Below are 16,420 nucleotides of genomic sequence, written 5' to 3' on the forward strand. Positions count from 1 at the left end.
TTCCTTCCACTGTCTTCTCCTTCTCACGTTCCCCTGCAGACACTTTGGTATGTTTAGCGGGAGCAAAATCACACCATACATGCACCATGTGTGCAGCTCAAGGGGAAGACGGAGGGGGGGTGCAAGTAGAAGAAGAAAAAAAAGAAAATGGGGGAAAAAAGAAGTCAAAGGAAGCATCTCTTAGCAACCACAGGACAGTAATTACTGTTGCAGCAGCTGGGAGCAAACCAGATTTCCGCTGTGCATTAAAGCACACTGGCATAGGCTCCTTTACACACGGCACTACTGACTAACCAGAGCCACAGCCTCCCCCACACGCCACTGAGAGGGGAAGAGAGTGGACGACTAACCCTGCCTTGATGAGGTCCGAGCGGTAGAAAGAGGATGGGGCGCTAGGACGCTATGAAGGTGCGCATGCGTGTGAAGAGCGCAGCAACTTTGGGAAGGCTTATACTGTATAAGTATAGGGCAAGAACAAAAAAATGCAGTTTGTAAACTGAAAAATATGTCTCAAAAGTTGCACAAAAACTTTGATGGCAAACTTGTCAAACTGTCATGCAAGATGTTAGCGTGATGGTATACTGTCGTCATGCAAGATGTTAGCGAATCGGTAAACTGTCGCCATGCAAAATGTTAGCTTATTGGTAAGCTCTCGTCATGCAAAGATGTTAGCTTGATGTCAACTGCCATCATGCAAGATGTTGGCTTATTGGTAAGCTCTCGTCATGCAAGATGTTAGCTTATTGGTAAACTGTGGTCGTGCAAAATGTTAGCTTATTGATAAGCACTCGTCATGCAAGATGTTCGCCTGCTGTCAACTGCCATCATGCAAGATGTTGGCTTATTGGTCAACTGTCGTCATGCAAAATGTTAGATTGATGGTAAACTGTCGTCATGCAAAATGTTAGCTTATTGGTCAACTGTCGTCACGCAAAATGTTAGTTTATTAGTAAACTGTTGTAATGCAAGATGTTAGCTTATTGGTAAACTGTTGTAATGCAAGGTGTTAGCTTGATGGTCAACTGTCGTCATGCAAAATGTTAGTCTGATGGTAAACTGTCGTCACGCAAGATAATAGCTTGATGGTCAGCTATCGTCATGCAATATGTTAGCGTGATGGTAAACTGTCGTCATGCAAAATGTTAGCTTATTGGTAAACTGTTGTAATGCAAGATGTTAGCTTATTGGTAAACTGTCGTCATGCAAAATGTTAGCTTGATGGTCAGCTGTTGTCATGCAAAATGTTAGCTTATTGGTAAACTGTTGTAATGCAAGATGTTAGCTTGATGGTAAACTGTCGTCATGCAAAATGTTAGCTTGGTGGTCAACTGTCGTCATGCAAAATGTTAGCTTGCTGGTCAACTGTTGTCATGCAAAATGTTAGCTTATTGGTAAACTGTTGTAATGCAAAATGTTAGCTTATTGGTAAACTGTCGTCATGCAAAATGTTAGCTTATTGGTAAACTGTTGTAATGCAAAATGTTAGCTTATTGGTAAACTGTCGTCATGCAAAATGTTAGCTTGATGGTCAACTGTCGTCATGCAAAATGTTAGCTTGATGGTCAACTGTCATCATGCAAGATGTTAGCTTGTTTGTAAACTGTGGTCATGCAATATGTTAGCCTGATGGTCAACTGTCGTCATGCAAAATGTTAGCTTATTGGTCAACTGTCGTCATGCAAGATGTTAAGCTTTTTGGTAAACCGTTGTAATGCAAGATGTTAGCTTAATGGTCAACTGTCGTCGTGCAAAATGTTAGCTTTTTGGTAAACTGTTGTAATGCAAGATGTTAGCTTAATGGTCAGCTATCGTCATGCAAGATGTTAGCGTAACGGTAAACTGTCGTCGTGCAAGATGTTAGCTTGATGGTCAACTGTCGTCATGCAAAATGTTAGCTTATTGGTCAACTGTCGTCACGCAAAATGTTAGTTTATTAGTAAACTGTTGTAATGCAAGATGTTAGCTTATTGGTAAACTGTTGTAATGCAAGGTGTTAGCTTGATGGTCAACTGTCGTCATGCAAAATGTTAGTCTGATGGTAAACTGTCGTCACGCAAGATAATAGCTTGATGGTCAGCTATCGTCATGCAAGATGTTAGCGTGATGGTAAACTGTCGTCACGCAAAATGTTAGCTTATTGGTCAACTGTGGTCATGCACGATGTTAGCTTTTTGGTTAACGATCGTCGCGCAAAATGTTAACTTATTGGTAAACTGTTGTAATGCAAGATGTTAGCTTATTGGTAAACTGTCGTCATGCAAAATGTTAGCTTGTTGGTCAGCTGTTGTCATGCAAAATGTTAGCTTATTGGTAAACTGTTGTAATGCAAAATGTTAGCTTGATGATAAACTGTCGTCATGCAAAATGTTAGCTTGGTGGTCAACTGTCGTCATGCAAAATGTTAGCTCGCTGGTCAACTGTTGTCATGCAAAATGTTAGCTTATTGGTAAACTGTTGTAATGCAAAATGTTAGCTTATTGGTAAACTGTCGTCATGCAAAATGTTAGCTTGATGGTCAACTGTCGTCATGCAAAATGTTAGCTTATTGGTCAACTGTCGTCACGCAAAATGTTAGTTTATTAGTAAACTGTTGTAATGCAAGATGTTAGCTTATTGGTAAACTGTTGTAATGCAAGGTGTTAGCTTGATGGTCAACTGTCGTCATGCAAAATGTTAGTCTGATGGTAAACTGTCGTCACGCAAGATAATAGCTTGATGGTCAGCTATCGTCATGCAAGATGTTAGCGTGATGGTAAACTGTCGTCATGCAAAATGTTAGCTTATTGGTCAACTGTGGTCATGCACGATGTTAGCTTTTTGGTTAACGATCGTCGCGCAAAATGTTAACTTATTGGTAAACTGTTGTAATGCAAGATGTTAGCTTATTGGTAAACTGTCGTCATGCAAAATGTTAGCTTGATGGTCAGCTGTTGTCATGCAAAATGTTAGCTTATTGGTAAACTGTTGTAATGCAAGATGTTAGCTTGATGGTAAACTGTCGTCATGCAAAATGTTAGCTTGGTGGTCAACTGTCGTCATGCAAAATGTTAGCTTGCTGGTCAACTGTTGTCATGCAAAATGTTAGCTTATTGGTAAACTGTTGTAATGCAAAATGTTAGCTTATTGGTAAACTGTCGTCATGCAAAATGTTAGCTTGATGGTCAACTGTCGTCATGCAAAATGTTAGCTTGATGGTCAACTGTCATCATGCAAGATGTTAGCTTGTTTGTAAACTGTGGTCATGCAATATGTTAGCCTGATGGTCAACTGTCGTCATGCAAAATGTTAGCTTATTGGTCAACTGTCGTCATGCAAGATGTTAGCTTTTTGGTAAACCGTTGTAATGCAAGATGTTAGCTTAATGGTCAACTGTCGTCGTGCAAAATGTTAGCTTTTTGGTAAACTGTTGTAATGCAAGATGTTAGCTTAATGGTCAGCTATCGTCATGCAAGATGTTAGCCTGATGGTAAACTGTCGTCACGCAAGATAATAGCTTGATGGTCAGCTATCGTCATGCAAGATGTTAGCGTAACGGTAAACTGTCGTCATGCAAGATGTTAGTTTGATGGTCAACTGTCGTCATGCAAGATGTTCGCTTGATGGTCAACTGTCGTCATGCAAAATGATAGCTTATTGGTCAACTGTCGTCATGCAAGATGTTCGCTTGATGGTCAACTGTCGTCATGCAAAATGATAGCTTATTGGTCAACTGTCGTCATGCAAGATGTTCGCTTGATGGTCAACTGTCGTCATGCAAAATGATAGCTTATTGGTCAACTGTCGTCATGCAAGATGTTAGCTTTTTGGTAAACTGTCGTCACACAAAATATTAGCTTATTGGTACGCTCTCGTCATGCAAGATGTTAGCTTGATGTCAACTGCCATCATGCAAGATGTTAGCTTATTTGTAAACTGTTGTAATGCAAGATGTTAGCTTGACGGTAAGCTGTCATCATGCAAGATGTTAGCGTGATGGTCAACTGTCGTCATGCAAAATGTTAGCTTTTTGGTAAACTGTCGTCACTCAAAACGTTAGCTTATTGGTCAACTGTCGTCATGCAAAATGTTAGCCTGATGGTAAACTGTCGTCACGCAAGATAATAGCTTGATGGTCAGCTATCGTCATGCAAGATGTTAGCTTGATGGTAAATTGTCATCATGCAAGATGTCAGCATGATGGTACACTGTTGTCATGCGAGATGTAAGCGTGGTAGCTACCTGTCGCCATTCAAGACTTGAGCTTGATGCTGAATTGTCTTTGTGCAAGATCTTAGCTTGATGGTAAAATTTTAGCTCGATAGTAAACTGTGGAAGATGGAAGATTTTAGCTTGATGACACATGTCGTTGTCATGTGAGATTTTAGTTTGATGGTAAACTGTCGTCATGCAAACGGTTAGCTTGATGTTGAGTCGTCATCGTGCAAGATGTTATCTCGATGGTAAACTGTTGTCATGCCAGATGTTATCTCGATGGTAAACTTTTGTCATGCCAGATGTTAGCTTGATGGTAAACTGTTGTCATGCCAGATGTTAGAATAGAATAAAATTGGAACACTTAATTGTCATAAAACATGAGAGCATGACACATTTAAAGGTGGCTACTCTGTGAGATGCAGTTAAAATCCAAGACAAACATTGTATAACATCTTTAAAACAAATATAATACAAGTACAAACAGCAGTGCAACAGTGAAAAACAGTCTAAGCTCTTAGGACAGATTCCGTTAAATGGTCCACGGGTAAATACTGTTTTTACCTCTGTTTGTCCTGACTTTGTGTAACCAAAATGTCCTCTAGCAAGCCAGCTTAGGGTTTACTTTTTTATAAATACATTTTTATTATGCGAGTATTAGCAAGTATTGTGAGTACCCAATTAGAGTTTTTGAAGGGATTGACGTTGCGTTTCCCTTTGTATTTTTGTACACTTATTTCAAAGGCTGCAGCCTCAATACGGAATGTTCAAAGAAATACTGTATTTATATTATTCACATGTGAATCATGCTGTATAATAGACTGTATTTATATTATTCACATGTGAATCATGCTGTATAATAGACTGTATTTATATTATTCACATGTGAATTATGCTGTATAATAGACTGTATTTATATTATTCACATGTGAATAATGCTGTATAATAGACTGTATTTATATTATTCACATGTGAATAATGCTGTATAATAGACTGTATTTATATTATTCACATGTGAATAATGCTGTATAATAGACTGTATTTATATTATTCACATGTGAATAATGCTGTATAATAGACTGTATTTATATTATTCACATGTGAATAATGCTGTATAATAGACTGTATTTATGTTATTCACATGTGAATTAAGCTGTATAATAGACTCTATTTATATTATTCACATGTGAATTATGTGGTATAATAGACTGTATTTATATTATTCACATGTGAATTATGCTATGTAATAGACTGTATTTATATTATTCACATGTGAATAATGCTGTATAATAGACTGTATTTATATTATTCACATGTGAATTATGCTGTATAATAGACTGTATTTATATTATTCACATGTGAATAATGCTGTATAATAGACTCTATTTATATTATTCACATGTGAATTTATGCTGTATAATAGACTGTAGTTACATTATTCACATCTGAATAATGCTGTATAATAGACTGTATTTATATTATTCACATCTGAATAATGCTGTATAATAGACTGTATTTATATTATTCAAATCTGAATAATACTGTATAATAGACTGTATTTATATTATTCACATGTAAATAATGCTGTATAATAGACTGTATTTATATTATTCGCATGTGAATAATGCTGTATAATAGACTGTATTTATATTATTCACATGTGAATTATGCTATATAATAGACTGTATTTATATTATTCACATGTGAATAATGCTGTATAATAGACTGTATTTATATTATTCACATGTGAATTATGCTGTATAATAGACTGTATTTATATTATTCACATGTGAATTATGCTGTATAATAGATTGTGTTTATATTATTCACATGTGAATAATGCTGTATAATAGACTGTATTTATATTCTTCACATGTGAATAATGCTGTATAATAGACTGTATTTATATTATTCGCATGTGAATAATGCTGTATAATAGACTGTATTTATATTATTCACATGTGAATAATGCTGTATAATAGACTGTATTTATATTATTCACATGTGAATTATGCTGTATAATAGACTGTGTTTATATTATTCACATGTGAATAATGCTGTATAATAGACTGTATTTATATTCTTCACATGTGAATAATGCTGTATAATAGACTGTATTTATATTATTCACATGTAAAAAAATACCTAAGTGTTTATTGTGTGAATGTGTGTGTGAATAGGTGAATGTGGAAATACTGTCAAAGCGCTTTGAGTACCTTGAAGGTAGATAAGCCCTATACAAATATAACCCATCTATTATTTATTTATTATTATTTATTGTGAGCGAACTGTGGTGCTGAATTTCCCACAGGGATAAATAAAGTACGTTCTATTCCATTCTAAAATCTATGCACTAGCATTTCATTTAGCTGCAAGCGCTAGTCAGTACCCAAAGTTATAGGATTGTATTATTTTAACCACAAATGCAAGTGTAATGTATAGACTTATTTGAACACCTCTGACATGTGCGACATGAGCAACACATAGTCTACATAGCCTCAACAAAACGGTCCGAAGAGAAGACGAATATGACAGATAAAGAATAGATACAATATGCACCTGTGAAGTCGAGTTAGCCAGCAGCGCTAGTTACTACCTTGTAGTAGATCTAGTGTTTGCCCTCTTTTGTCTTAACATCCTACATCACAATAATGTTTGAGATGTTCGCAAATCTCTTGTGACAAGTAATGACCCTTGACCCTGTAACAGATTATTTCTATCTACTATGGACAAATTGACTTGATTTCCTTTTTGATGGCTCATACTGTATTTTTCTCCCGTTCCATGAAAGGAATCCACTCAGAGTTCTATCTTTGATAGGATTTTGCCTCCCTGGTGTTTGGTGACATAACATGGGCTCCTATTGTAGCATCATTATGTCTCCCTCCCCCCCGCACCTTTACATTCATGAATCATGAAATAAACGTCGTATTAGCTACTTTCTTATAAGAGCCCGTTTAGACTGTACCGTGCACGTGCCTGAAAAGCGCATATTGATGCGGTCTGCAGCATTGGCCAGGTGGTATTTATAGAAACTTCAGCTTGATTGTTGTCAATGGCGAGCCTTCTTTTCCTTGCAAGACGACGCCGTAACAATGCTCTTGGAATTATTTGCTTATTTCCACTGTCTCGTTAAATTTTTAGGCTGGTGTTCAAAGAATTAAAGAAGGTTTGTGGGAATGCTGGTTGGGAACACTGAGTTCTTACATTTCTGAATGGCCTTAAAGGCAGCAGTGCAGCCTCCCTGACAAGCATAAGTGCAGTCTGCCCCCTGGTGGTTAAAAGTGGAAGTCACAGCAGGCATAACACAAATGAGTCAAAAGGAAATTATTTATTGTGTTTCTATTTTAGTTCAATAATATTAATGTTTTTATTTTTTTCATCTGCAGGCATGTGAGGAGCCTCCCTCCATCTGCACCCCCATGAAGGAGCCCTTCTCCCCCTTGAACAATGTCGTCTCCACGGAGCCCTTCCGAGGCTGCTACGTACGCGCTCAGCCCTTTGACGAGTTCCCATCCAGCAACCGCCGCTACCTGCCGCCACAGGTACATCACCACTGCCAAACTCCAACTCCTAGTTAGGAATGCATGATAGTGGAAATTTGAACCAATAACCAATAATTTCCAGACTTTTGCAACTGATATTTATGTATTTATACAGTATTTACACAACATTTTGAGAGAATAAATTAATTTAATAGGTAACACTTTTGTAGACACTCTAACAAAATATATGATAATCTACTGTCGGGGTGAGGATGAAAACTGATATTTTTTTAAAGTCAACTACAATTTAAGTACAAATACAATTCCTATTATAATTCTGACCCATGCAAACAATTAACCAAAAATAATGGAATTTATTGATATTTCAACTTTTCAACTATTTAATTGATAGACAACAAGCAACTCAAACTTTGTTAATATGATTTCATAAGCTGAAAAAAAACGATCTGTCCAACACAGCATGCATAAATGAGGCCGTTGTTGCCGTTAGCAACAACACCAAAACAAGTGGAGTCACATCTGTTGTTGATTGACAAATACAGAATAAATACAATTATATTTTTCCCTGACAGTAATAAAGTAGTACAATAGTGCAATTGGTTCCTGTCCCTTAGAAAGACAACATTAAATTGGAGAACATTGGGGTTAAAATAATAAAGTGCATGTTTTCCTCTATGACATCATCATAGTTAACTAAAAGTTATCTGTGCCTCCAGACAAATGATTAAGTCAAACATAAACAATCACAGTATTTTTCAGACTATAATGTGCACCGGTATTTAAGCCGCACCCACTAAATGTTAGGGAAAATAAATATGTATGTAAAACGCTGTGTCTTGATGTCCAAGACAAATTTCTCCTCTGAGACAATAAAGCTAATTATTATTAATATTATTATTATTATTATATATACGTTGCGACACAGAAAGATTTTGTAAATGGTTATTTACACTACTTAATTGTTTCCAAACGGTGCCTGTCACACGGCAGTAAAATGGCTGATCAAGCAAAACAGAAGTCATTGTCATGGACCCACTAACTGCGGAAGCTAGCTCTCCAATCAGTTAAACTCCACGGTGACATCTTGGTGAGTTTACTGACAAATTTGTGAAACTGAAACAATACAAAAAGAATGCCGTTGGAAGTTGATAATACCAACACCGACACTCGTATACGTGTTAGCATATTAGCTAATAGTAACGACGCCAGCGTGGTTACATTATGATAGCACGTACAAATATGCATGAAAACGCTCCTACAGACATCACACATGGGACGGTTTAGTAAGTATGAACAGTTTTAGTTATATTGTAAAACTTACAAACGTTGCTTCACAATCCATACGAGTAGAACGCTATGGACGGCTAGAATACTGAACGACCCTCTACTTCCGGTTGAAAGCAGTAAATGGAAGGACACTGCAGCACCTGCAGTGAGCAAATTCACCCAAAAGATGGCGCTTTAGCACAAACAATAAAAAAAAAAGTTCCCATTCTATTTTCTTGTTTGTTTGTTTTTTTTTACTTTTTGAATTATGGCTGATTTTATTTCCACCTGACTGCAAGTAAAATGTGATTTTTATCAGACTCCAGTGTAAATGCACACAGGCCCCAATGTGGCCTCGATGTCACTTGCATGCACACTGCAATAAAGTGAAAACAAAGGAAGTTGACCGGAGGAATTCGCTACTACTACAAAATAAAATAAAAGTTGCAACACCTGTTTGTTTACGTGAAAGTAAATTAAAGTAATATGATGTATGAATGGATGTATATAGTATAATATATTTGGGAGGGTTGTAATCTTTGGCTGTTATGTAGAGGAGACACAGACATCAGCGTGGATCTACGGGAGCTTAAATTTTCAACTCACATGAAAGCAAATGCGCCACAGCCACAGTACAGAATCAAAATATATATTCATGTATTACATATAGCCTATTATTTACACACTATTGACAAGTGATGCACCGAAAATTCTGTCCCCTTAAATAGAAACCGAAACCGGATATTGTGATGAAATATCCACTTCCGTTGGCGACTGTGTCGTTCTGGACTTTGCTTGCCTAAAGCTGATGGAAAAGTCACATTCAGGTCGCATTGCGTTTAGAAGTGTAGGATACTTCTCTTGTTGCCTTAATTGTATTTGACTTTATTAAATGTATTTACCGTATTTTTCGGAGTATAAGTCGCTCCGGGGTATAAGTCGCACCGGCCGAAAATGCATAATAAAGAAGGAAAAAAACATATATAAGCCGCATTTTTGGGGGAAATTTATTTGATAAAACCCAACACCAAAAATAGACATTTGAAAGGCAATTTAAAATAAATAAAGAATAGTGAACAACAGGCTGAATAAGTGTACGTTATATGACGCATAAATAACCAACTGAGAACGTGCCTGGTATGTTACCGTAACATATAATGGTAAGAGTCATTCAAATAACTATAACATATAGAACATGCTATACGTTTACCAAACAATCTGTCACTCCTAATCGCTAAATCCGATGAAATCTTATACGCCTAGTCTCTTACGTGAATGAGCTAAATAATATTATTTGATATTTTACGGTAATGTGTTAATAATTTCACACATAAGTCACTCCTGAGTATAAATCGCACCCCCGGCCAAACTATGAAAAAAACTGCGACTTATAGTCCGAAAAATACGGTATATTATCATTTGATGCAGCCGGGCCGGAGCGGGAGGGGATAGAAAGAGAAAAAAAGGAAGACAGAGGGGGAAATTGTGAGGACAAGAGGGGGATAAGACAGAGAGACAAAAACAACAACAGCAAACAAAACAATAACAACAACAACAACAATAGAACGACATCAGCAAATACGATATGTACAAATGTGATGATAAAAGTGCTTGCAAAGAAGCAGTTAGCGAAATAAATAATAATACAGAAATGACAATGAGCATTATTACACTACAAATGGAGCAATACCAATAGAAATAGCGCTATTGATAATGAACAATACCAATAATTTACCTCTATTATCAACAATACAGTTGTTCAAATGCAACAATACACATATGTAATGATAACTAGAGATACAAAATAATGCAGAAAAATGGAGGGGAAGAAAGAGAAGTAACCTATATTAACCTTGTAGATTGTTATAGTAAGAATAGGTTACTATAACATCAGATTTCAATCGCATTTGGACTACTTCCTGATGTGGCCTGAATCTGATGCCAAAAGAGCAGATTTGAAGCACTTTGGAGCGTTTACACTGGCAAAAAAAATCCAAGCTGTCTCACTTGAGGGAAAAAAATCTGGTTTGGTGTGCGGTGTAAACTGGGCCTTTGAAGATCCCAACAAGTTAGTACCGTATTTTCCGCACTATAAGGCGCACCTAAAAACCACAAATTTTCTCAAAAGCTGACAGTGCGCCTTATAACCCGGTGCGCTTTATATATGGATAAATATTAAGATTCATTTTCATAAAGTTTAGGTCTCGCAACTACGGTAAACAGCCGCCATCTTTTTTCCCCGTAGAAGAAGCGCGCGGTGCATGCTGGGATATGTGACGTTTCATTTCCATTTGTGTGTTTATGTAAAGACCCCAAAATGGCTCCTATTAAGTGTGTTGTCTGTCTAATTATAAATAATGCAGACGAGGCGTGTTAACTGAGTTCTCAACGTTTACTCACAGCGTGCTCATAACCACATTCTAACTGCCAGCATACAACAACGCTTCTCAGGGCTACCGCGCATGCTCGTAACTATCGTTGCATGCTGGGTAGTGTAGTTGTTATATTTGCTAGCTCATAACAGCACATTGAGAGACACGCTTACGCGCTTAATTCAATACTCGCCGTCATTCCGGGTGGATTGACAAAAGACCTCCAGCCGCTAGATATTGGTGTCAACAGGGCATTCGAAGCTAGACTGCTAACTGCGTGGGAACAATGGATGACAGAAGGCGAACACACCTTCACTAAGACGAGGAGGCAGCGCCAGACGACGCCAACATCTGCCAGTGGATCGTAAATTTGCCCAACTTTTCACTTCGGACACCGAAGACGAAGGATTTACGAATGAAGAATAACTTCAGAAAGTGAGCGCTATGTTTATTTTGTGTGTTGTGACATTAACGTTCGAGCAACATTATGTTGCTATTGCTCTGCACTATTTTGAATTTTACTATGTTTGTGATTGCACATTTGCGTACATTTTGGGAGTGAACAGAGTTGTTAGAACGCTGGTTTTTAATATATTATTAAAGTTTGACTGACCTATCTGACTGTTTTTTTGACATTCCCTTTAGCGCAGCGTAGGCGCGGCTTATAGTCCGGGGCGGCTTATTGGTGGACAAAGTTATGAAATATGCCATTCATTGAAGGTGCGGCTAATAATCCGGTGCGCCTTATAGTGCGGAAAATACGGTAATGAAAGTCGGAGACCTCTCCGATAGCAACACGTTGTCTTCCACCATTCCTGACATATTGCAATGATGAATTTGGTTATTTACTAACATGTTCTCCGTCCTCAAGGTGTCATTCAAGCCAACGCGTCACGTCAGCTTTCACATGGACGAAGAAGAGATCGTCCGCATTAACCCGCGCAAGGACGTGCTCATCCGGGGCTACGAGGACTACCGCCACCCGGTCATGTGGAAGCAGGATTCGGACCGCGAGGACCTGGACTTCCCTGCCACCTTCCACAAACTGGACACTAAGAAGTGCGAGTATCTCTTCCCCGACGGCCCCGGCGGGGACTCCCACTCGGGGCCCGGCCTGGGCATGGACACTGCCATCAAGACTCAGCCCTCACCGCTGCTGAAATCTAAAAAGGGGCGGCGGCGGCGTGAGGACGGCGAGCGCTCGCGCTGCATCTACTGCCGGGAGATGTTCAACCATGAGGACAACTGGCGGGGGCAGTGCCAGGACGCCCCCGACCCCATCAAGCAGTGCATCTACAAAGTCAGCTGCATGCTGTGCGCCGAGAGCATGCTCTACCACTGCATGTCCGACTCGGAGGGCGACTTCTCGGACCCGTGCTCGTGCGACACCTCCGACGAGCAGTTCTGCCTGCGCTGGCTCGCCCTGGTGGCGCTCTCCTTCATCGCGCCCTGCATGTGCTGCTACCTGCCCCTGCGCGCCTGCCACCACTGCGGCGAGGCGTGCCGCTGCTGCGGGGGCAAGCACAAGGCGGCCGGGTGACGTGGGCCCCCCGGACCCCCTCAAAGCTAGCTAACACAGGAAGCGGATCAATTCCAAGCCGGCATCCTTTTTTCCTTCCCCCTCTCAGACGGGGCGATGTTCTTGATCGCCAGCTCTGAGGGCTTTTGGTGATTTCAGTTGGCGTTTGGCGCGACAAGCTGCAGTAGAGGACTAACTTAAGCTTTTGCGGAGTGGGAGGGGCGTCGAGCTGAGTCCGGGAGCTTCTTCTGAGGACGTGAGGAGACGAAGATTTAACAGACTTGGAGATGTTACTAAACGCACCTGTGCACACACACACACACACACACACGCACACGTACACCCACACGCGCTCATTGACAAACCACAGGTTTAAAGAACTCTACTACAAGAAATGTGTAACTTTATGAAGGAACGTGTCTTTTGTACAGACAAAAACTACAAGAAAACTATCCAGAAAATTAACTTGCTGTTTAAGTATGCTAAAAGGGATACCTTCTTGCTTTCTTTTTTCGTGTGAAGTTGCAGTCGGGTAACAGTGGCCTTTCCCCTTCATGACGGTGTAATTAGTAGACAGAAGAAAAAAAAACATGCACTCGACATGGTGTTCATCTCTCACATTAGTGTCATTCTGTGTTACTTGATCCCTTCTTTCCAACAAAATCTCACGTAGAACATTTGATTGCATTCCAAACAAAAAAAAAAGGGACTCATTCCATTGTGGGAAGGGAAGAATGGTCACCATGCTGACTTTCCCTCTTAAGTACAAAAAACAGTTTTTCGAAGATGGCATCTTGATGGGTTTGTTTTTTAGCTCACTTATTATATCTGCTGTAGTTTCATCCTCCTGTTAAGATTCAAAGTTTTGCTCAACCAGCAAGTTTTTGTTTTGGTGTCAGTGCTTCCATTGGGAAAAAAAAACGACCAGGCACTTAAAAACCAGGCTAGTCTTTCATTGATTCTTGAATTAGTCTGGAAATAAAAAGCACTGCTCTTCAACGCTTTGGTTGCAGCACCCTCTCCAAAAAAAAAAAACTGTTTGTACAACAATCACTTCTTTTTATTTTGATACTTTTTTTGTGCTCCTCCCTCGTCATGTCCCGAGTTCACTCCTTCATGTGTCTTTGTTTAATAAGCCCTGGATGAATGACCGCATTGTTTCAGGAACGTCGAGTAGCTCAGCTATTAAATACATACAAAATGGTGCGCGTGTGTAGGTCTTCACATGCACTGGTAACGCCCTAACGTTGACAACTTTTTTGACTTTGACTGACCGGCGTCATCTTCCCTTAAAAGGAATAGTCTTATTTTCTTTGAGAGGCGATGAATATATTCAATAAAAAAAACATTTGTAAGCTATTAATTAGCACTTCAGAGTAGTCCTAAAGGTGTGTGAGATTGTGAAAAAACAACAACACCCTCTGAGGCAGACCTGGGCAAATTAAAGCCCGGGGGCCACATGCGGCCCGTTAAGCTTTTCAATGTGGCCCCGCCGGAGATTCCCAAATAATTTTTTTAGATCTTTAAGATGGAAAGTGTAGCTGCCATTATGATGTGCAGTCATGTTTTCTAATGACCGTAAGTCTTCAACTCTACAAAGTATTTCAATGGTTGGAATCTGCGCTTTTGCATGATATACTAGTTACTATGGTCATCTAATTAGTTACTATGGTAATCTACGTCACAGCAGCTCAGACGAGGCACCAAGCAGTGTGGGCGGGAAGCGTTTCCACAGACGCGGAAGGAGATTTTCACAACAAAGTTCTAAAGCTTAGTGATGTATCAGATTGTAGGTGGGGTTTATTTTGTACCCTTCGCGTTCATACTTCACTGTTTGTTGCATTTTTGTCGCGTTTCACTTGATTGTAAAATGTGTCGATCGAAAGGGGGTGTGACGGTCATATTTTGTCAATATTCAGTGTTTTATCCTTCATAGAAAAATTTAAAAATTCCATTACGTTTTTTAAGGCATCACGTTTTTAGCATTCAATCAGACATTATTGTGAGGTTTTGTATTAGTGTTCCTAAAAATAGATATACCGGCCCCCAGACATTTTTTTCTCTAAATGTGGCCCCAACGAGTCAAAATAATTGCCCAGGGGCACAGTACTGTTTTGTTGGCGTTTTAATTCATATTAAACATGGCATTACAATTTACAACAAATCAGCAAGTACACGCATGCGCACACATAGCAAACATCCTGCCGTGCTGCTGCAGTTTTATGACTTTTGAGTCGTAAAACAAAATTGTACAAAAATAACGGATGTGCATTCGCAGTGTTTGGATCGTGAACATTGTAGTACTGCTGTTAAATAACGGGCGTGAAAAACAAGCTTTTTATTTCCAGCTATGCGACCACTTATGTCACCGGGGTCAAAGCTAAGATGAAAAGGGCCGTTTCAAATGTAAATAATGAAAGTTGTTGACATTTTGAAAGCGGAGTTGTCAACTATTTCAGATTATTAGTAGTATTGCAAACCAGTTGATGGAAAAATGTGGCTGACGGATCGGGCAGTGACATTCGCGACATTCCAGATTTGTGAAGTAGGAGATATTCCACTTGTTAGCATTAGCACTACATCATAGTCAAAATAGATAGAAAAGAGTCAACAGGCTAGTCTTTTTTTTAAATATGTTTTATCACTGCATAATTGGGCTCCGAAGTTGCGAACGGACGAGATTGTCATTTTCAAATTTCTCCGTTTTTCGTAACGCATCATTGTAATTATGCTGGTTTCCGAGACTACAGGCAGGCCGGAAATATTCTTACAAGGTCCGACATTAAGCATTTTCATCCCACGATAAGCTTATAATTGCTGTTGTTTCCGAAATGATGTTGTCTTTTTGCGGCCAAATTGGTTTTTTTAAGACATTTTGTGAAAACTCATCTTACATAACCACCTATCTCCACTGCTGTTCCCATGCAAAACAGATGTGAAATGAGGTTATCTCCTACTACGAACAAACAAAGATCAAAGTTTTAAGCTTCGCGCGTCCCGGTTTTATCAAACGCAGCATAAATTCACAGATTTTTTTTTTTCCCGTAGCGTGAAATTAAATGAGCCAAATGTAAACAAAAACATCACCAACCGTGCGTGATTATCCGCTCAGTTTTACCACAAATTACCTGGGTAGTTAATTTGAGCATTTAGATTCCGTATATCAACAGTACCTATGCTAGTTGCCTCACCAATTCTGCATAATGGACAAAATTCTTACTTATACTTATACCTAAAATTTTGGAGAAAAAGTTGAAAAGTTGAACAAATGTTAGCATTTTACGGAGCCCCTAAAGGGACATGGGGGAAATTTATTTTTGTCTTTTTTTTTTTTTTAGACATGTATCTCGTGCGCACGGGAAACGTTCTCGTGCGCACGAGAACGTTTTTATAAAGTTATTAAAAAATTATTTAAAAAATGTTTTTATTTTATTTTTTTTAGACATGTATCTCGTGCGCACAAGAAACTTTCTTGTGCGCACGAGATACATGTCTAAAAAAATAATAAAAAAATGTTTTAATTTTTTTTTTATAACTTTATAAAAAAAAGTTATAAAAGCGAGATA

The 16,420-nt window shown here is 38.8% G+C and overlaps 1 protein-coding gene across 1 annotated transcript in view; it reads left to right on the forward strand.

Moving 5' to 3' along the window:
- spred1 (sprouty related EVH1 domain containing 1) overlaps window positions 1-16,222 on the forward strand; it is an 89,102-nt gene extending 72,880 nt beyond the window's left edge. Inside the window, exons 5-6 of the mRNA XM_061968187.2 lie at window positions 7,581-7,736; window positions 12,207-16,222. Coding sequence (XP_061824171.1) covers window positions 7,581-7,736; window positions 12,207-12,875 — 825 coding nt within the window. The 3' untranslated portion in view covers window positions 12,876-16,222. The remainder of the gene's footprint in view (window positions 1-7,580; window positions 7,737-12,206) is intronic.
- Window positions 16,223-16,420: the final 198 nt, after the last annotated feature.

This window comes from Nerophis lumbriciformis, linkage group LG08, assembly GCF_033978685.3.
Source record: "Nerophis lumbriciformis linkage group LG08, RoL_Nlum_v2.1, whole genome shotgun sequence".
In the NCBI taxonomy this organism is placed as follows: Eukaryota; Metazoa; Chordata; class Actinopteri; order Syngnathiformes; family Syngnathidae; genus Nerophis; species Nerophis lumbriciformis.